This window comes from Leuresthes tenuis, unplaced genomic scaffold (genome assembly GCF_036924035.1).
Source record: "Leuresthes tenuis unplaced genomic scaffold, fLeuTen1.0.hap1 SCAF_4, whole genome shotgun sequence".
In the NCBI taxonomy this organism is placed as follows: domain Eukaryota; kingdom Metazoa; phylum Chordata; class Actinopteri; order Atheriniformes; family Atherinopsidae; genus Leuresthes; species Leuresthes tenuis.
In genome coordinates, this window is record NW_027325358.1 from 28,049,772 (window position 1) to 28,072,519 (window position 22,748).

Consider the following 22,748-nt stretch of genomic DNA (forward strand, 5'->3'; position numbering starts at 1 on the left):
GTCTTACCGCCACACCTACACACATACACACACATCTTTATAAGCTACACTTTCTGGCAGCCGTAATGCTGTCGTGACCACTCTGTTTACGGCATCACTGTACACTACATTTATCCCACAACCTTCTAAAGACCCCATATAAGTGCCAGTTGGCTTATAACAGGTTAGTGGAACAGAACATTGTTAAAGGCCTGAATGTGGCTAACCTGACTAGATAAACTGGGTAGACTGCCAGTTTACCCACATATGTACTAGTCTAGAGTTTCAAAAGTTCGTAACATATTCGCTGAGATAAGAGGGTCTCTGGTGGGCCCGAGCAGGACGAGCCTCAGGCTGAAAAGGCTCAACTGGTGCTTCTGGTTCAGGTGGACGTGCAGCTGGGACCTTTGGCTATGTAATAGGGAAGTCCCCGTTGCCTGGTCAGTGGCGGATGGTGGGGACCTGTCTAAGGCGGTTGGCATGCCAATATGAACCGTCGGTCAAACAAAAGGTGGCTGGTCCCAACTATTCCATGATCTGCTGTGGGGCAGACCAGAATGAGAGCAGCTTGTGGGACCAATGGGGCTGACGGATCCGGAGCCAGTCTGACACTATGAATGCGGGCGTTTCGCGCAATGTTTCCTGTTAAACTTGCTGCTCTGCCACTCTATCGCAACGCTACTGGAGGATCACCTGTTGGAGGGCGTAGGCGATCCAGGGGAAGCTGCAGTTCACGTCCGTCCCATCAGGACCACACAGACATTGTTCCAGCAGGAGAGGTCGTCCTTGACACGTTGGAAGGTGCTATCTGGAACTCTGGCGGGCCAGCCCTCTTGAATGAAGGCATAGAGCTGAGTGAACACAGGGTCCTGTGCAGATGCTGCTTGGAGCTCTTGGAGGAAAACAGCTGTCTGGAGCACCGTGTGCAGCATGAGAACCAGTTCTGGCACAGAAGGTTCTTGGGCGGTGTCTGGCTCAGAGCTGGGAGTAGCTCTGGAGAGCATGTCTGCCATAACGTTCTCCCTGCCAGGCGTAAACTGTGTGGTTTACACTGTGTGAGCCTGCAGTCTCTCTGACCACCGGTAAAGACGCAGCGGCTTGTGTCCTGATCTGGTTGTGACCAGCAAGGCTGTGAGGGCCTGGTGGTCTATCCGCAGAGGGAAGTGCTGCCCATACATGTGCCATTGTTCACAACATGCTAGCGCCTCTTTCTCCCCCACCGAGTACTTCTGCTCAGCAGAGGTAAGTGACCTTGAAGCAAATGCCACTGGGCGCTCTGTCCCTTGCTGAAGTTGGGACAGGACGGCGCTGGCTGCAGTCTTGGTGGCATCACAAGTCACGAATGTGGGGCTCCGCAGGTCAAAGTGGGCGAGCACAGGTGGAGAGGTAAGCTGGGATTTAAGCCGACGGACTGCGATGGAGCATGCAGGGGTCCAAGACCAGGGTGCGTCCTGCTTGAGGAGGATGTGTAGCGGTGCCGTGATTTCAGAGTAGTTTGGAAGGAAGTGCAGGTAAAAAGCGGTCATCCGTAGGAATGACGACAGCTGCACGGGGCAGGAGGGCTCAGGCAGGCGCAGGATGGTGTCGACATTTGAGTGGAGTGGGCTCAGGCCATTGGTGGTCAGAAGGAACCTCACAAACTCAATGACAGGGGCTGCAAAGATGCACTTCTCTCCATTTAACGTGAGGTTGTGACGAGCGAGAACATCGAGCACCCTGGACGTCGTGCAGGGTGGACGTTGCTCCATGCACTACAATGTCATCCAGATATATAACCACACCTGGGATGCAGGCCAAGATGGTGTTCATGATCTTCTGGGAGCAGCTGGGGGCGGAGCTGAGGCCGAAGGGCATGCGGGTGTAACGAAAAACCCCCATGTGGGTCACAAAGGCAGTGAGATTATGGCTGTCTGGGTGTAGAGGAACCTGCAGGTAGCCTTGGCGAAGGTCGAGCTTGGAGAAGACCGTTGAGCCGTGGGACTTTGCAGAGAGCTCCTCCACCAGGGGCAGTGGATATTTATTTGGAATAAATATGCTTGACCTCCCCGAGATCGACACAGGGACACAGGCCACCCGACTTCTTCTTCACCACCTCCAGGTTGGAGATCCAGGACGAGGCGTCAATGCGCTAAATGATGCGAGCATCCAGCTCACAGCTCGGCTGTGACGCTGTCGCATAGAATGAGGGGAGACGACGCAATTTGAGAGGGACCCCCTCAGTATAGTCATAATGTTATGGCTGATGGATTTATAAACAATCAGCCAACACTTTGACCCTGGATGTGAAGCAATGAAAGAGGGGTCCATCCTGACCTCAGGCTTCCAGGAGATGAAGGAAGCTGAGCCTGGTGGGTGAATCTACCATAAAAACCTCCTCTCCCTACCCTGTAGACAGCTGCCCGGTGATGCTGTCCTTGGTGATTCTACCTGCAATACATGAGGAGTATTCAGACAATTATCAACTCACAACAGAGCAGTCTTTTCAACAAGGTTTGCCACTCAGCAGCAGAATGAATGCTTAGAGGACAAAGGCATCAGGACCAGAGGAGAGAAGTGATTTTCTAACAAATGCACATGCAAACGGTACATGCACACACATCCAATGCACACACACACACATGCCTGGCATTATATTGAAAAAAGGTTGGAAGTATGTTATGTAATGATACTCATCTTGTCTGCGTTCAAATACTTAATATCTCATATGAAGTGCAAATTTTAATGTTCAAGTAGCAGAAAAAAATGGACACTGGCCACCAATCTATTTACAGCAGTGTTTTATTATCCACTTAGAGACTCCTAGGCGATTAAGCTTTAAATGTAGTTACAAATTCCTTCATTAATTCCACACAGAAATGCCAACACTGTATGTGGTAGTGATAATACATGCACAGCCAGCATCGTATCATGGAAAGCTTTAAAAACAGACCATATTAACATATTACGACAAACATCAGACAGACACACTATTATCATCCTAACAGAGTCGTGTTTGCTTTCACATCATGAAATTAAGGTAAATATTCACTGTCCTCAAAAGTATCTTTATCATGAACCCAATGAATGGATACACGAAGAAACTATAAACAATAGAAACAACTATTTTGAGCAGAGAGGGGCCAAGGGAATGAGCACCCTGTTGAAGCATATCTCAGCAGACTCCATATGACAGCACAATGCTTTGGATTAGCTGCTGTAAGCCTATTAAAGTGGTTTAGACTGGGTAGGCTAGTGCACAGTGATATAAGGTGGGCAGATGGAGGCTGGTTACAGGACACCAACAGGCCATTATACTTTTGCACTATCCTTGTGCATGATATTCAGGACAGTACACTACCCATGAAGGAAACTGCTGTATTTCAAAGTTTAAAACATAGTTATGAATTATGAATACAAACAAATAAAACTGCTGCAATGCACATTTATTTCTTCCCATTTCTCAATGGTCCCTTTTACGGTCAGATTAGGATAACTTTTTTTAAATCTTAGTGTTTTCTGCAAAGGCTCCAGCATTGATTGTAAAAAAAGTCATGTTTGTCTTTGATCAACTGAATATAAGTCCATGAGTGAGCACTGATTTAGCTTCAGTTCAGTATTTTGATAGTTTTTACTTTATATATGTGCATTGTTAACATTCTGTAATCTAAGGCAGAAATATACTCTGCGGTATTACTTTAATTACAGGACAACACTTGCAGGCAGGAGCAATACACCAGACAATAAAAACTTGACTCTGTTTCATCTAGATTTTTTTATGGTATGCACTATTCATAAATCAGTTAAATAAGAAAGTAATTTATCTTTATACCATATACTATTCTCCTTGTGGAGTGAGTGCAGACTCAGGGAACTCCCCGAAGGTATTAAACAGGTTTTCCAAGCAAATGCTCACTCAACAATACACCTTGTTGTCTTGGATATATCAAAGATGACATTTTGTTTTAGTTTTAAACTGTGTTCAACACTGATTCAACTTACACTTACACTAAGAGCTATGGCTATGGAATATGTTCAGCTTCTTTTATATTAGGCTCAGTAAATATGATCCTTTATCCCCTGATGTTGAAAATGGCAATAAATGCCAGAATAACACGGAAATGCTGTTTTCTTGTGACTTTAATTGAGGTGGTTACACAGTGTACAACAGTATTACTGAGTTTCAAAAAGAAAAAAAAAAACTAATTAATGAATATAGCTAATATATTTTGTCACTGTGTCTTCACATCTTTCCAGCATCCTGTGGATCAATGTAGCCATCTGGTGGCAACAGTGAGCTGAAACGCAGCAGCGGCAGATCCACAGGCGGGCAGCGTTCCTTTACCGGGGCCCAGCCCTCTCTGGCGCCCCTTGCAGGTGGAGGTGGTGGGGGGAGGTCAGAGTCAGTAGGGCTGGAGTAGCTGTCATCAGGATGGAGGTGGTTGTTGTTTGGGTCAGGAGGGGAGATGCTTCTACTGCTTTGGCAGTGAACAAGGAATGCCCCCCGGTGGTGACGGTGATATAGTGTGCCAGCCACTGCCAGCAGTGTCAGAATAAGGGAGCTGAGCAGGAAGAAAAGCACGTAGACGCCTTTAGTCTCAGAGGACAGGCCTGAGCTACAACCTGTAGGCAAACAACAGGAAGTCAGTAACCAACATACAGAATTCGGTGGGGCAGTCTAATCATGGTCAGTCAGAACATTTGTACCTGTGGCCTTTGCATCCACACAAATGGTTCCTCCTGCTCCCAGGCGAGACTCATCCTGAAAGCCTGGCCTGCAGTGGCAGGAGTATGAACCAAAATGATTTACACAGTCTGCATTAATGTCGCACAAAACCAGCTGGGTTCCACACTCATTTACATCTGAAATACAAATGCATGCTGGTGAGATCACTCAGTTTCAAGTGTTTTTTTTTTTTTATTAAACCATGTTATTTTTCTGTGGGAATTGAGGCACCTTGGTAAGAAATTAAGCTGGAGAAATACAAAGTAATTTTTGAAGTGGATAGCACTTGGACAATCTGAATTGAATTTTCTCTCCCAAACTGAAGTACATTAGTTAACCGCCGCACTATTGCACAGAGTCAGTACTCAGAACAGATATGCCTACTGAATGCTGACAGTACAGATCAGTGCCTAGTAACACTTCAAAGCCATGTGGACTCAATACTCAAGCCCTACTGTACCTGCGGTGGACACAGACATGATGACAGCATTCATGCCATTGACTCTGAGGTTAACACCTGCGGCGAGTAGGCCTTGCATGGCAGAGTGGACAGCCCTGTGAATCTGCACACCTCCAGGCCCTTGTCCAATCTGCAGCCAGAGGATGTACAGCGCTCCTGCATTCAACCTGCAACCAAAACCCAAGATGTATCACATGTATTTTAACAGCTTCTATTCTGTTGATGAGCTGTTAAGGGGGTTGTTTTGATAAACGTCTTTGAGATGAGCCACTAATTTACAACACTGTTGTTTACTTTTCTTCATCCAAAAATATTTAGGCTAAAAACTATTCTCAGGACTGGTGTGTAAGAGAAGTAGTATGTAACAAGTTCAGTGTGAGTATGCGTTAACATCTTTTTTTCCTTTTGCGTTCTTCTGCCTTTTGCAACATTCCTGATTTATATAGAATTTGTTTACCCAACTAAAACTTAGAATTCAGTGTGTACTACAGGACTTTTGTGGGGCCGTTCTGAACAAACCTTTTAATTCTTTTTGAAGACAGGGATAGTTGTTTGTGCAGAGCATCCAGCTGCTTGCTGATCTAAAGAAAAATATGAAGTGGTGCAGTGAGCCTCTTCACATAGAGGTTATGTCCCGTTTGTCATGCTCCTTTCAAATATTATCCTTTTTGTTTTGCTTTCTTCGTCAACATACCAAAGCCTTTATTGACAGTAGCAGTAACCTGGCTAGATTGTCCCAGGACTCCTCCAAATCCTGACTGAAATTTACCTCAACAGCTACTTCAAACAGGTAATCTGATCAAGAGAAAAACTTTTGTTAATTTTGTTATATTCATCCATTTTCTATACCCGCTTAATCCAATGTATGGTTGGGGGAGGGTGGTGTTGGAGCTGGAGTTTATCCCAACTGTCATTGGGTGATAGGCAGGGTACACCCTGGACAGGTTGATAGTCCATAACAGAACCACGCAGAAACAAAAGAGACATAACCATCCACGCTCACACTCATTTCCATGAGAACATGCAAACTCCACACAGAAAGGCCCCAGCCAAGATTCGAACCTGGAATCCTCTCGCTGTGCAGCCCATAATCGTTAGTCAAATACTCACCACCAGGAAGATGTGGAACTTCAGAGTTATTCTTAATGTTCTCTATGAGAGAAAAGGAAAAACAAATTAAAGAAAAAAAGATTACCTGGATGTATAACATGTACTTTGAAGTTTGAGTCCTTCCTACAGCCTGAAAGACGACACAGGTTGTTTGATTTAGCCACAAAAATGACTGTTGGGTTAATGCAACATAGAGTTTTGATTGAATGAGTGACTAAATAAATAAGACTGATCTTAGACGTTGGTGACATGGTTACAGTTGCACGAAAAGAAGCAAAAGTTATGGAACTTTTAAGTTTAACCATGCAAGTTAAACTGTTCAAATGCCATAAGTTTAACGTAAGTTAAAGTAATGCATTTTTGCAACCCATCCATAAAGCCCAATCACTCATCTGGATTTTATTGATCTATAACCAATGCCATGGCCACTATCACAGTTAAATACAACTAAACAAATTTTTCCTCTTGATAATAGTGAAATATTTACAATAATGTTGACCACTGAATAACAGTCTAGGTTTTTATATCAATTATAGGTTTCTTAAATCCCCATTTCATCTTCAAGTGTTTAGAGCGTAACAGAAAATACACCTGATCTTATGACTTACAACTCCTATTCAACCATACATTTTCTATACCTACTTTACGAGGGGGCCAGAGTCTATCCCAGATGCAATTGGGCGAGAGACAGGGTACACACCATGGACAAGTCACCAGTCTATTGCAGGGCCAACACAAACCTTCTTGCTGTGAGGTGACAGTGCTAACCACTTAGAATTCCTATTTAAATGGATTTTTATTAGTTCAAACTCCTGAAAGTAATCTGCACAAGGACACTCAAATATCTAGTATGTATCAGTAGTTCATGTAAACAAGTTAAACTGGAGGAAAAAAAAATATGCAACGTTATTGAGGAGACGGCATTTTCCAGCTCAAATTTACTCACGATTGTCTCTGTAGTCTGATCGCTGCTCCACCATGTTGGAGCGAGGATGGTTCTGGTCATTGTGCTGTGCTTTGGGTCTAACAGAGGAGGAAGGACTCTGGTCTGAGGCCTCCCTGACCTTCAGTCTGTTCTGATCATCTGTGGCTTGCTCTGAACCATGACCAGTCTTCCACCCCTCTGTCTTGCTCTGTGGCCTGCTCTCACCATCTGCAGTAGAAGCTTCAAACACATTCCTTTGTGCTGCTGAGGCATTTGTGTTGGGTTTGAGCCCATTATGTTGACTGTCATGTTGTTGCTGTGGAGATGGAGGGAGAACCGCTGAGTCAGACTGGCTTGAATGGCTATGTGCGACACCTCTTCCTGACCGAAATGTCCTTTGGATGGATGCTGGCACTGTAGGTGAAGCCATGAACTGATGATAGACATGGCTGTAGTTTTCAGAAGAGGGGTAATGGTTTTTACCCTCCTGAGAGAAGACAGGGTGAATGGTATTTCAAAATTGTCTTGCAAGATTGGCCTCACAAAAGCTATAATACTAGAAAATAAACATGTGTACTTCCTTTCTAGAGGAGAAACTGTGGGCATGCATGACATGTTGAGAATGTTTACAGGAACATCCCTTTAGTCTGTGTGATAATGTAGTGGTGTAAGCTTCAGCAGACAAGATGAGGTCAAACATTTTAAATTACTTCAAGCCGGACACTATTTTTGAGTGTACCAAAACAGTTTATGACTGTAATTATGGATTTGTAAAACCATCCATTGATTCCAGCAACATCCTCTGCAGTGTAGTTTATGACACATTGTTTGCACACGAAATACTGACTTCTGCATTTTTACAACCGGTCAATAAATCTATGCTTTTTCTATGCTTAATTTAGTTGCTAAAACTTTACCACTTCCAATGTTAAGAATGTAGTCGTTAATCCAGCAAGTTTGTGCACCCACCTCTACATCTCCATCTGTACCCTCAGATTCCCACGGCATCCCAGCAGTCATGGCTACATGTTGATCATAATAATCATACATCATTTCAGAATTTGCCAGCTCCATCTGTTCACTGTTCAAAACCGATCCAAAATCACCTAGGTCTGTCAGACCAGGTTCAGGCACTTTCCTTCTCCCTGTAAAGCCTTCCTGTGGATTGTAAACCACTGGTGGTCCAAATGCCTGGTAGCGACCATAGAAGCCCCTGAAAGAAGAGCTTGGCCAGCCACCAATCAGTTGCACCACATACAGAGTGTTGGAGGAGGATGTGTACTTGGCCTCTTGCCAGCACTTCTGCAGCACCTTCTGCCCCCCAACTGGCTCATCCACATGAATCTGGTCCTGTTTGAATTGGCAGGTCTTGTCAGGGGTTAAGTCCTCCAGGTGGAGATGAATCCTCTTCTTAGGATCAACCTGGATGGTCCAGTTGCACCACAGAGGTGGGTTGGAGCACAGATAGTCGGGGGAGAAAAACTCACCACTGTCACTATGCAGCAGCTGGTGGCAACTCCGTAAGGCGAAAAAAGCACTTCCATCACCTCCATGTCCATCTGAATGGGAGACCAATCAATTTTACATAAACAAACCAGTTTTATATTTCAGCTCAATGAATGATTATAAGTGGTTGGGGCAATTGTGCCATTGATTGCAGATCATTGCAGTACTGTAGGATAACCAACATATAGTCAAAATGTGAATGTTATTCAAGAACAGCTGCAAGCAATTTGTTGAAATTACAAAGCTCAGATACCAAGTTTGAATTATCTATGGTACAATGCTATCGGTTCATGTTTTCAGCTCTCAGTATATACAAAATCCCATACAGTAAACCACTCTGCCCACTCAAAATGCTTTGGCTGTACGCATTGAATTGAGACACACATCTATGTTGAAGAAAACGTTTTTGTCTCACCTTGAGGCCTGGTGGCTCCTTCTGTGCTCCCCTACACATTTAAAATAGCAACAGAGACAGAATTATTGTTACTGTTAACTAAAAACAAGTTGATTTCAGTGGACAGAAAAATACCTGTGCATCACAGCGTTTCCAAAATTTGCTGAATGTCAGCAGAAATACGAGCAATGCACTTATAAAATTCAAATTGCTCTTTGGTGTCATTTTAATATCCAAACCTTTTCAGCTAAACCTTTTCAGCTAAACCTTTTAATTAAGTGTCAAAATTAAGTCAAGGCAACCATCTCAGGGTCACTTCAACTCCTATCGTCATTTCCTGTCTGAGCAGGTGAACTTCATCAATTAGTTGATTGAATTTCCTACTGACCATTAGGATAACTTCTGTCCAGCAGATGCCACTGTAGTAATACACATTTGGTCATTGTTCTCTTGTGTATACCACATCCATCCATCCATCCATTTTCTACACCAGCTTAATCCAATTTAGGGTCGCAAAAAAGATATATAGTTATATACTGTAGGAAAATTTATTAAGCCAATTATTAGGATGAGAAATTTAACATTATTTTAATATCCAAACCTTTTCAGCTAAACCTTTTCAGCTAAACCTTTTAATTAAGTGTCAAAATTAAGTCACGGCAACCATCTCAGGGTCACTTCAACTCCTATCGTCATTTCCTGTCTGAGCAGGTGAACTTCATCAATTAGTTGATTGAATTTCCTACTGACCATTAGGATAACTTCTGTCCAGCAGATGCCACTGTAGTAATACACATTTGGTCATTGTTCTCTTGTGTATACCACATCCATCCATCTATCCATTTTCTACACCAGCTTAATCCAATTTAGGGTCGCAAAAAAGATATATAGTTATATACTGTAGGAAAATTTATTAAGCCAATTATTAGGATGAGAAATTTAACATTAAACATTTAATATTAAAACTTGTTTTTTGTATTGATAGCAAACAAAATCACAAATAGATTCTATTATTGACCAACACTTTATTCATAAAAGCACATACAAGACAAACAAAAAGGCATGGGTGTGTCAAGGTGTCAATGAAGACTAAACATTATGATGCAAAAAAAGACAGGACCTTTACTTTAAATGTCAATTGAAAAGGGGATGTGAACCAAACTATTCTCACTGCGTCTCTAAATTCTCATAAAAAATACACATTATAGATACTCAGTAACAGCTAAGATATCGCAGTTAAGTCGTTAAATATTACCGTTCCATTGTACGTAAGTGTAAGCTAAATTAGGCTTTAGATGCCCCAATTGTAAGTGCTCCAATTTTAAAAGTTACTGTTGTTGTAAAATGACATTGTTGCAAATTCTCTACAGCTTTCCCTGACCAAAGCTTGTCAAAGTGTTTTGAACTTTCTCTGCATTACATCAGAAACCAAACAAGCAAACCAAGTTCAAGGATTAACTATAAAAAATTCTTGAACGTTAAAAAAAAACCTGACACACTCCAGAGCCAAATGTTAGAAAAAGCAAATAAAATTATGTTTTCCTGATCTCACACTTTGATGCTGCCTTGCAATTTACTTGACCCGTCCTGGGACTGGCTTGAACCTGGCAACCTTATCTATTTTTTTCATTCATACAAATAACTTCTGGTAACAACAACAGCCTCTAAACATTTCCTGCACTTCCATCCATCCATCCATTTTCTACATCCGCTTAATCTGTCAGCCGGGTCGTGGGGGGGGGCTGGGCTATCCCAGCAGTCATCGGGCTGGAAGCGGGGTACACCCTGTACAAGTCTGTGACGGACGGGCAATCTCAGAATGAGATAAATGAGACAAACAACCACACACGTTCAAAATCACTCCAAAGGACAAGAAAGTAGAATAACTGTGACAAGGTTTAATTTTTTTAAAAAGTATGGATTTACTACTGAAGTAAATCACTTTTAAGTTGGGCCAGAATGTCATATCTCTGTCAAATACTTCAATGGAAACTGTCCATCACGTTTTTCAATTCACTTCAGTTTTATTTGTATTGCTCCAAATCACAACAAATATCATCTCAAGGCCTCTCAAATATACAATCCAATTCAAGCCAATTAGAAATTGGCTTGAATTGGTGGCAGGGGTTCTACCCAATTCGTTGTAACACATTCATAATCAAATCCAATTCCTTACATTCATACATACAAAGCCAGTTTTTAAAAAGTAGCATAGCAAAGGAAACCAACAGATTGTACCAAAGCATCTCTTTGATCCAATCTCCCATCCTGCACAACCATAAAAAGAAAAAACTCCCTTTTAACAGGAAGAAGCCTCTGGCAAAGTCAAGAAGCTGGTGGTCATTTGCCTTGACATTTTAAATATCTCCCAAACAAACACAACAATAAACCATACCAAAAAATGCATGGTTTGTTTCACTCTCACCAGAGAACACAAAAGTTAATTTGAAAACAAATTAGACATGCCGAACATACAGGACAAGTCAAAATTCAATTTAAAATGAAAAAGCAATAATGTGCAGTCTTGAAGAAGAAAATGCAAATGCAATTGGAATGATTGATTACTAATTTTATTTATGAGTCCAATAATGCAGCCACATTCTTAAAATGAAAAAGTATTTCTGCAAATGCATTTTAATTTGAATTATGGTCAAGATTCGCTTCCATATACATACAGTAGAATTGCCATTCAAACTATTCTTAAATGAGCTAATCAATTCATGCAAATAGTTGATCTTGTGTTCCATCATAAAGGATTTCACTAACCTTCCCAAATGGAGCCCAAAACACATTTTAAAAAAGATGGTTATGTCTACCTTGTTGACAAAATTGAAATATAAAAAACAAGCAATGGCTTGGGTGAAGTATCACTTATTTTGTTAAATGTCACAGTGTACACGTACATTATGCAATGCTAATCACACAGCAATGGTAAATATGTGGGGTGACATAGTGGTAGAATGATTAGCACCGTTGCATCACACCAAAAAAATGGAGCCTATCCCAGCGGTCATCGGGCGAGAAGCGGGGTACACCCTGGACAGATCACCAGTCCACCGTCATAACATTGTAAACATAAATAGTATAATTTTTTTTTACTCAGACAACTCTGGGTCAGCTTCCTGTTAGGTTATGCGGACTTGTCTCCTTGCTGCAAGAATAAATGTTTTGTGTTAATTGTCTCCAGCGACTCTGAGGCTATTATTGAATTTGTGAATACACTAACCAATAATATTTAACTGTAAATAGAGTAATGAAGAGCAATTTGTTTTTGTTTTGTTTTTTAATATTCATCCAAGTTTAATTTGCCGACAACATATGTGTTCAGGCAGGAAATTTTGTTCGGTTGGATGTTTCATCTTAACCCGTCTTAGACCAATTTCATCCTTTCATATCCATATATGTAGACTATTAGTAATTGATGGACTGCTTCACCTTCAGCTCTCTTTGTTTGTTTTAGGTATTGCACAAAAGTAGAACAAATAAATCCAGGATAATTGAGCAAGCCAGGTGTTGTGTCAAAAAGAGACTGCTTGCCAAAAAACGCCTGCCCCCCACGGGAACGTCCATCAGTTCAGAGGAAGTGGGCGTAGGTTTACTCGTAGATATAATATACGGTCAGCTGGCAGACGCAGCACCGAGAGAGATCTGTTTTAAATAGTAGTATTGAAGTAGATGTAAATCGTTATTACCCACCTGATATCTCAATATGTGTTATATGATTGCTGTCTAATATGACGTTAAAACTTTCTACATTCTTTTCTGCATTTCTGCACCTGGTTAAACCAGGTGAACATAGTTGGGATAAGTGCGTGTTCACTGCATACTTAAATAGACCTAGCAATCGCACACAGAAGATCGCTAAAAGTCGCGCTTCATACTTCAGCGCCGCTGAACAGCTCCTGATGGAGTTTTATGAAGAGGTGAAAAACTCCATTAGAAAAAAAGGCAATACCAATGCCATAATTAAAAAACGGGAGAAATCCTGTTACAGTCAAAAACTGTACACTCCACTGCAACTGTCATTATTAGGCTACACTTAAAGGACGAGGGGAGTTACTTTTCAAGTCCACTAATCAACTGTTGTATACTTTACTTTAAAAGTGGCAAGTAGAGGTACATCTTACTCAGGAAATGTAGAGTATGATTAAGCGCAAAGAATTAGCCACAATGTGTGTTATTTAATCTCTTTTTTTCTGGTTACCTTTTGAGCTATTTTATCTTTCTGTCCTTCATAAAGAACAATAGCTTGTCTGGCCATAAAAGGACCTGGCAGCAAGTTAAAGTTAAATCTAATCCCAGAGGGGAAATTGTTTTGCAACAAGCAGCGGCTTCACGCACATGCGCCCTTTTAAAGAGTTGCAACGGGGGTGGGGGGACAAGAGGAAAGGAGAGGGAAAAAACACAGCATACTATGTTCCTGGGGGAGTACAATGTGGGGCCGGGGAAAAAACCTCAGCAACATTAAGAACAGCAAACATAAGCTCACCATCCAACATAGAACTCAAAAACATAAGCAAATATTTGCTCGCTTCACACATAAAAACGCAAAACAACTTGAAGGCGTGGGATGGGGTAAACCCAGAGATTTGCTACGTCTAAATGTAATTTATTTATACAGCCCTTTACAACAATCCATTTCGGTGTACCAAAGTACTTTACAGCAGATAATAAATAAAGAAAAGAATAAGTACAAAACAATAAAATAATAGTAAACGCAATAAAATACAGCAAAATTGAATAAGATAATATAAAAGAGTCACCATACTACTGGGTATTAAAAGCCATCTGAAATAAGTATGTTTTTAGCCTAGATTTAAAGAGGCCCAGGTCAGAAATAAGACGCATCTCGGGGGGGAGCTTATTCCAGAGCCTGGGGGCAGCAACGGAAAAGGCTCGGTCACCCCAGTGCTTGTATTTTGACCTGGTCACTTCCAACAAAAGTTGATTTGTTGACCTCAGAGCTCTACCAGGATTACGGACAGTTAAAAGCTCAGATAAATATGATGAGGTGAGGCCATTAAGAGCTTTAAAAACAAACATTAAAAGTTTAAAATCAATTCTATAAAGGACAGGAAGCCAATGAAGGGAGTTAAGAACAGGAGTGATATGCATACGTCTGTTAGTGTTGGTTAAAAGACGGGCAGCAGCATTTTGCAAAAGTTGAAGGCGACTGAGAGAAGTCTGGGAGACGCCGACATAAAGTCCATTACAGTAGTCTAACCTTGAACTTATTAGGGCATGGATGGCTTTCTTGAGATCGTGACGGCTTAAAAACATTTTAACTTTGGCCAGGAGACGCAACTGGAAAAAACTAGTCCTGACAACATTGTTAATTTGTTTGTCAAACTTCAGATGACTGTCAAAGGTTACTCCCAGATTTCTGACGGTTGAACTGAGCTTTGAAGACAAGGTGCTAAAGTCAGCCGTCACAGTATCCCCAAACACAATACATTCAGTTTTGTCATCATTTAAATGTAGAAAATTTTGGGCCAACTATTGCTTAATGTCAGCAATACAATCAAACAAAGAACACTGTGCACTGTTACTATTTGGCTTCACTGGCAGATAGATTTGTAAATCGTCTGCATAACAGTGAAAAGAAAGGTTGTGCCTGGCTATAATTGACCCAAGTGGTAACATGTATAATGAGAAGAGGATAGGGCCAAGAATAGATCCTTGTGGGACTCCACAGGAGAGAGGAGCAATGGAAGAGGACAGGTCACCAACCATAACGGAGAAGGTTCTACTGGATAAGTAAGATGTAAACCACTTCAATGCAGTGCCATGGATGCCAACATAATTACTTAGACGTAATAGGAGGACTGCATGGTCCACCGTGTCAAAGGCTGCAGTGACATCAAGCAGCACTAAGGCAACAGGGCATTTGGCATCCACAGACAGAGCAATATCATTGTGCACCTTTAACAGTACAGACTCAGTGCTGTGACGAGACCTAAATCCAGATTGGAACTTCTCAAGAACAGAGTTATCCTCAAGAAAGGACTGTATTTGTATAAAAACAACTTTTTCTAAAACCTTAGAAAGAAAGGGCAGATTGGAAACAGGTCTAAAATTTGATAACATTGAGGGGTCAAGATTAGGCCTTTTAAGAAGGGGCCTGACCACAGCATGTTTAAAGGCAGCTGGGACAGTTCCTAATCTAAGGCAGGAGTTAATAAGAACCAGGAGATTGGGCCCCACAGTATTAAAAACTATTTTCAACACTTTGGAAGGGACAATATCTAATAGGCAATTTGTAGGTTTCAGAGATTTCCCTACATCACAGAGACAAGAGAGGGAAACCAGCTCAAACTGATCAAACACAGCAGAATGAGTTGGGACAACAGGCAGATCCTTATTTGTACTCAAAATAACATTAGTGTTTCTTCTGACAGAATCAACTTTGTCAACAAAATAAAGAAGAAAATTCTCACAAGTGGCTATCGATACATCAGTCACAGCAGAAGTACATGGGTTAATAACAGCATTAATTGTATCGAATAACACCTTAGGACAATGACTGCTGCTAGAAATAATATTAGAGGTATTGAGATTTTGCTTCACGTACGGCTCTCTGATAATCAGTGAGACAGTCCCTTAACATTTCCAGAGACACATGCAGTTTGTCCTTCTTCAATCTGCGTTCCGCCTGCCTGCTACGCTGCCTGATAGCACGGGTGGTGTCGTTCAACCAGGGGTCTGTTCTTGGCTTGACAGATTTTTGCCTAAAAGGAGCAACAGAGTCCAGAATCACAGTACAGGTGGAGTGAAAGGAGGAGAGAAAATGATCAGGACAGATAGGGGAAGCCAAGCCATTCAAGGGAAAAAATTGTGAGTCATTGAAAGCAGCAGTAAATTCATCGAGGGAGTGATGATACGCCGCTGATGTGATGGAGCAAGAGGTTTGTTCACTGGTTGGGGGGCTATCCATTCAAAAACAATAGGGAGATGATCTGAGATTGCAGTCTCAGAAATGTCTTTAAGGGAAACTGAAAGTCCAGAAGAAATAACAAGGTCCAATGTGTGTCCCAGATGGTGTGTTGGTTTATCCACGAATTGAATCAAATTAAAAGTTTCCAAAAGGCTTTTGAAGTCTGTGGCGAATTGGTCAGATGGGCAACAAACGTGAACATTGAAGTCCCCACAGATCAAGATCTTGTCATATTTTGGGAGAATGTCAGCCAGAAACTCAGAGAACTCATGAATAAAGTCCTTATTATATTTTGAAGGGCGATAGACAACTGCACACAACACGGGACTTGCCAACTCTACCGCAAACAATTGCAGTTCAAATGAGGAGTATGCACCTGTGGGAAGAAGCCGACATTTAAAATTGGTATTGAACACAGCAGCAACTCCCCCTCCTCGCCCCGACACTCTCGGGGAGCTGAAGAAAGAACAGCTGGATGGAAGAAGCTCAGAGAACGCACTGTTATCACCTGATTTAAGCCAGGTTTCAGTCAACAGGAGGAAATCCAAGGAATAAGAAATGTGTGTCTCAGTTCACAGGATGTCATCGTGATATCACAACAAGCTGCCATGGAGAAGTCCTTGATTGGGTCCCAGACGGAGTCAACAATCACCAGGTGTCCGTCAAGGAAGGAAGGGAGGGAGGAAAAGTAGTTCATCTCACAGCAGCGATCTCGGGGGGGTTGTTACAGCAGCGGCCTTGGCCAAGGTGCCACAGGAGATCCGGAATGCAGATTAGACTATGATTGTTGGGTTAGGGCGAGTAGTCCTATTTCAATGGACACGACTTACTCTGTTTGTCCATCCTGGTCACAAAAACGATCTATACGCCTTTGCAAAGCCACCAGCTTCTCCAAGATGTTTTCCATATTGCTGTTATTGACGACATTCTGAGCGCCAACAGCTCTGCCCACTGCTACAATCATGTCGGGCAGCTTGGGGCCTTTCACCGCTGTCTCCGCCCGTTATCATGGTTCCGAATATGTAAAGATCCTCGATGTCCTAAACAGAAAGAATCGCCAAGCACACGACCCTCCACTTCTCCCAGGAGTCCCTCATGTAACCAGCGGCGAACGTTCCATCAGAGCAGGCAGGTTCCGCCGAACCCGAGCTCGAGAAAATTTTGTCAATTGCGTTGAGAGACCAGCTGACCAATTCCATGATTTTAATTTTTAGACCAATGCGGAGAGAGGCACCAAAGTTTGAGACAGGACACAACTTGAAGAGAAGCAGGGAAGATGAGGGAGGGGGAAGATAAAGAAGAGAAATGTGACCGCCCTTCGTTGAGAGCCGGAAGAAGGAGAAATGCACATCTTTAATGATTCAAGCAGGTATTTACACTGATACCATACACTGTATGGTATCTTTTAAAAGTTTAGATAAATTTATCAAACTTGTTAGTGCAGTGATAACATTGTCATCTGTCCTGTGAGTGACCTGTGCTCAAATCCCATGCATGACAGGCATTACCTCTCACAGGGTTTCTTAGACAAGATCCCCTTATCCTACCTGTGTAAGTTGGATAAAAGAGTCTGTCAAATGCATAAATATAAGTAGCATGCTACAAGTAATATGCTGAGTAAGTTTTAGTAATTTTAAGTTCATAAATGTATACTTAAAGTATACTTCAACAAACTAAAATGTGGACTGAAAGTATATAACTAGTACACTAGAAGTATATAGATTAGTGTACTTGTTGTATACTTGAAAGTGTACTTTTGTAAACTTAAAATGTTCCAATTTAGTCCAAAGAAGTATCAAATTAGTATACTTTCTAGTACACTACAAGTACATGGTCTGTAGTATACTTGCTATAGTTATACTCAAGCATACTTAATAAAATGAACTTCAAGTATACTACTTTTTGCTAAGGGCTGATTATATTTTGAAATTAAAAAAGTTAAATATTTTAGAAAACTGTCCTAATTGGAGAATTTTATGTCACTATTATTTTAGTTTAAAAATGTCAATTAGATATCAGTAAAACTGCGGTCATCAGGTAACAAAATGTTTAGGGTAAACCGAAATCCCCCCACCCGAGGTGCATCCTGTCAATATTATTATTCATGTTGTGTACAAATTTGTGCCGGCCCAATGGGTGTCACATTGTTAAATATGCTAACTACTCTGTTATTGTGTCTTTGGACTGCAGTGAGGACCCCAAACACGGCCCGTTAGAGGGAGAGTTCACCGACTGGTGTGAGAATTTCTCAGACAATGTGGCGGAACACTACAAATACCCTGGTACAACTACTAACAATAAATTGACCTTGAGCATCATGACATGTTGATACTTTGTGCCGTAAAGCTTACCAGAGGATGCATTTTAATGTTAAGCATATAGGGTTTAACATCGCTACAACCTTCATGAAACTGTTTTACTGTTGTTTTATTTAATCTTGTTTTTAACTTTTCTTTAATCTGCTGGTTTGGATCACTTTCTCTTCAAAGCAAAAACAGACTACAGAGCATTTTAAAGGTGTGCAGAAAAATTGCGAGAACATCCTTAAATGACCTTTTCCTTCCATACAAGGCTCATGAACTAAAGAAAGCTTTTTATCTGACCCTAGTCACCCCTTTCTCAAAGGGCCTCATATAAGCGTCTTGTTTGTCCCTCCAGTCATTGGCTTCCTTCATAGTCAGTATGTATTTATTCTTACATTTATATTTGATTATTCTCATCTTGTTGTTATTACCATTGCAGTTTATTCACAATTTTTTTTTCTACTTTTAATCACACACCTGTATTTATTTATTTATTTAAAAATGTATATTTTATCTGATGTACAGATTTATACATATGGAATGGCTGTGTGTCACTACTGCTGCACACTAAATGACTACATTGACCTTGATATGTCAGAAAAGTTACTTTGATAACAAAATGAGAAAAAAATATTGACAATGCCAAAAAACCTGCGTGAGCATGAAAAAAATTGCATCAACTCCCGCCTCAGTAGCTGCAGGATGTTTCACAGAGGGAAAGTAACACATTTATCTCTGGAGAGAAATTTTGAAAATGTTCTTTAATCTTTTGTCTTTGATGGCACTTCAAATAAACTATATTGGAAAGATTAAAATCTACTTTTCTAACTTTTACTAACTTTTACTAACACCTAGTTTATGCCTCTGCGTCACTTTGTCTTGAGCATTCGAAGTTCTGCGTGAGGGAACACGTTGCTCTGCAATTCACCACCATGACGCTAGGGTGGTGTGGCTGTGTGTTTGTATGGTTACAGGGGTTATAGTCGAATCCTTGCTTTTTCTTCCGGTCACAGTAAACAATGGCAACCGAGGTGGAGCAGCTGTATTTGCAGTTCGAGCTCTTTCTTCTGCTTGGTCTATTGTTTACCTACAATTTACGGTCCACAAGAACTTTAAAAAGGGCGATGTAGGAAGAAAGACAAGAAAGAGCAACTGCCGGAAATTACGTTCTGGGCGGACCAATCACAGTCGTTACACCTGTGAGACTTAAGGTTGACAATACCACCATCGCTAAGTGTAAACTTGGCATTTTTCTTTTTCCTGTTTACTTAGAGTTTTTCTAACTAGAGATTAAAAACTTAGAGTACCATTAAATGGTAGTGGGACAGACTTCAGAAATCAGATAAATTATTTCTTTCACCGTGATTAAATTTTTATGAGAAAAATTCTTTATGTGAAAATCCCCTTTCTGTGAACTGAACATCACTGTTTTTATCTGGACAGCCATTTAAACTGATAAACAGTTAATCTTCAAACTCATGCTGTCAGTGGCTGGTGTCTACACACCCTCTATTCATTTCTATCTCCATCATAAATCACCACAGACTTATGTGGTTAGTGAACTGTTAACAGACACAAATAAACTTTACACTTTGGATGATAAGTGGTGAAATGATGAAATAACTGCTTTCTGATGAGGTTTATTGGAAAACGTTAAGAAGGATGATGAAGTTTTTTCATTTAACACTTTCCATTCTTCCACTTTATCAAACCCAAATAAGAAATTACAAATAATTTTAAAAAAGCACTGCTGCAAAAATCATTGGATTTTTGGTTGTGAGTGAAGTCCTGCAGCTGAAACCAAAACTGATCTTTTCATGCCTTAAAACCTTAAGTCAAATGTTATTGTGAATAGTGAGTCACCCTTTTATTGCCAATCAGATATAGCTGATACTTCTCCTTGAATACCGCCCCTCAAATAACAAGCCAAAACTGTTCATGTTCGGCTTGATGTTCACATTTTTTTTCCCATAAATGAAGAAATCCATCTTAAATGTATATGTTTGAAGGAATTAGAGAAGTTAGTTTATAAAATAAATGTAAACATTTACAGCACAACCAAAACTCAACATATTCTTTCCAGGAGCGGATGTGAAGCAGGATTTTTACACCACTGTCTTAAATCTAATAAACGTTCTAAATCAATTTTATCTGCTTGACCATTTTTTAGGGGAAAGCAGTATCATGGGGCCTCATTTAAAGCCATTATGTGCACATTTGGGCATGTGTGAAGCATACTTCTGCTAAATTTGGCATTTATGAAAAAAAAAAAAACTTGATTGAAGAATGTGTATATGGAACCCATGCACATGAAAAATCTGGGAACAGTGGGACTTGGTGATGAAGGTGGTAAGATGACAAACTAGAGTCAAATAGAGAGGAGATATCACAAAGGTAAGGCAAAGAGGACAGCCTTTCTCCTAAGGCATGGCACAACTGTTGAAATGCTGGATGATGCCAGAATATAGCAGTATCGTAACTTAGATTAGCATATGTTTCTATGGGTATCTCAAAGTTCTGATGTGCTAACTTTTAACACATTCACCCTACGTTAACATTGGTCAAACACTTTCGTTCAACCATTCCAACTGTAATAATCATTACCTTGAACTTTTTTGGAATTTGCATTCCAAAAGGATAATAGAACAATAAAAGCCTAATGAGGAATACATTTTCAGTTAAATGCTAACATTATTACATGTATGTAAACATACAATCCCTAACTAATGTTATAAAAGAGGAAGTTCTTATATGTTCCCAGGATTATATGTTCTAGACTTCAATATTTTGTTAGAAACCTTTCATGTCCCAGTCAAAGAATGTAGTGTTTTTTTTTAATGGTTCTAAAAAGAAAAGGCAACTAAACTAATTGCTATCATTTTTTTGTCAAATCCAATCTGCCAGAGACTGTTATAGAATCTAATGGCACAGTGCAAAACCCTAAATATAGATATCATAGGTATGTCTAAAAACAACTCAATGTAAAATACAGCAATTCACACATATGGGTTTACAAGTGGCAGGGCACATAGATTTGTTTTATGACAGCAGTGTAACATCCCACAAGGAGAGACAAAGATCAAAATAAATTAGCAAATTCTCTAGTACTACTTTAATGTTATCACATGCCAATGTTGGCAAATCTTGCCATCTTAGAGAGTAATTCACTTCCATTAGGACATGAGTTTGGTGTTAAGTAATCGTGAAAGCTCAGATTTCACACAGCTAATTTCTGACTTGCATTAAATTAAGTCTTATTAAGTTTTACTTCATTCAATAATTCAAAATGCCTGCCAGGATACGATACTCTCACCACTTCTTTCTTTCAGTGCTGCAAGTTTTGCTGGTGGTCAAAGAGGAACCTTCATCTATCAGAGAGGGACAAATCCCAGGGACAAATATTTTTATCATGGTTGATTAAGAAAGAAGTAAAAAAAACTTTTAGTCTATCAACAGGTCTGACTCTTCAGAGTGATCTGTGGATATCTTTAAAGGTACCTTATGATTTGATAGTGTGTATATCGTACATTGTATAGTATAGTACAGTATACCTTCTGGCCAAAACAGATCTGAAAAACTCCCATTTCTGTGAGATGTTCTTCAAGGAGATGAAACAGAACCAACAGAGCATTCGTTTGTCAGTCAAAAATCTGACAAACTCGCTTTCAGAGTTTCAGGTACGGTGTACAATTCTGTCGATGCTCTCCTGGGTGTTTGCCATCTTCTTCAGCATCTGGTCCACTTTGGTTTCATCAAACTCGAGACATACAAACTCTGAATTCTGAGAGAGATGGAAGAAGAAGACATCTTATTAAATAAAACACATTGTTGCTCCTGTTTGATGTGCATGCATTGGGATATCTGTTAATCAGCTCTGGAAAAAAATAACACTGGTTCATGATGAAACACCACAGACACATGACCACATTATTTCGGTTAGCGACTGTCTGATAGGGCATAGATATCTGGCGTTGTCAGAGGCTGTATTAAAGTCTAACATAGCAGTACAAGTTGGTTACATACCACTTAAAAATCTATAAAGTTGTTTGTCACATCACATACAAATGTATCCCTGACAAAACAATCAAGTAAATAAAACTGGGTCACAAAATCGGAAGGAATTTAACAGTCCTCTGCTCTGAGATACTAGGAGCATCTCTGCTTAAGATCCCTTATTGGCAGTATTGGATGTAAAATGACAAACACGCACAGCAGATATCAATCATTTTAGTCAGCTGGCCGGGAGGTAACAGTAAAATTCAATCAACACTCCTTATTCAAAAAAAAAAAAAGTCCTTAAGCAGCTGTATCTATCAATTAAACCTGGCGATATTAACCAGTTATTTAAACTGCAGACTTGTCTTTCAGACAAAAACCTGGATGACCATCAATTTCCTGCTTTCAAATTCAAGGTAATTGTTTTTTGTCCAAAAAA

The 22,748-nt window shown here is 40.5% G+C and overlaps 2 protein-coding genes across 2 annotated transcripts in view; both read right to left on the reverse strand.

The window, feature by feature from the left end:
* Window positions 1-2,784: 2,784 nt before the first annotated feature.
* LOC140304909 (uncharacterized) lies at window positions 2,785-16,974 on the reverse strand. Its single transcript, XM_072383710.1, has 13 exons — window positions 16,841-16,974; window positions 16,387-16,481; window positions 16,205-16,320; window positions 15,740-15,804; window positions 14,884-15,032; window positions 8,146-8,735; window positions 7,198-7,663; window positions 6,054-6,293; window positions 5,836-5,936; window positions 5,661-5,722; window positions 5,142-5,308; window positions 4,663-4,818; window positions 2,785-4,578 (listed from the first exon to the last, which is right to left on the reverse strand). The coding sequence occupies exons 1-13, from the start codon at window positions 16,972-16,974 to the stop codon at window positions 4,199-4,201; spliced, it is 2,721 nt and encodes a 906-aa protein (XP_072239811.1). The 3' UTR covers window positions 2,785-4,198.
* Window positions 11,640-22,748, reverse strand: part of commd1 (copper metabolism (Murr1) domain containing 1) — a 31,574-nt gene continuing 20,465 nt past the window's right edge. The window contains exon 3 of the mRNA XM_072383532.1: window positions 11,640-22,094. Within this exon, the coding sequence (XP_072239633.1) occupies window positions 21,987-22,094 (108 nt within the window). The 3' untranslated portion in view covers window positions 11,640-21,986. The remainder of the gene's footprint in view (window positions 22,095-22,748) is intronic.

What these genes read in the sequence shown, in the direction of transcription:
- LOC140304909 (XM_072383710.1), bottom strand. Translation starts at nt 16,974, where the DNA reads ATGATTGTAGCAGTGGGCAGAGCTGTTGGCGCTCAGAATGTCGTCAAT. An exon ending in TCTTCAAAAAGAATTAAAAG is followed by an intron (nt 5,309 to 5,660) that starts GTTTGTTCAGAA and finishes TTTTGGTTGCAG; the next exon opens with GTTGAATGCAGGAGCGCTGT. An exon ending in TGTGGATGCAAAGGCCACAG is followed by an intron (nt 4,579 to 4,662) that starts GTACAAATGTTC and finishes GTTTGCCTACAG; the next exon opens with GTTGTAGCTCAGGCCTGTCC.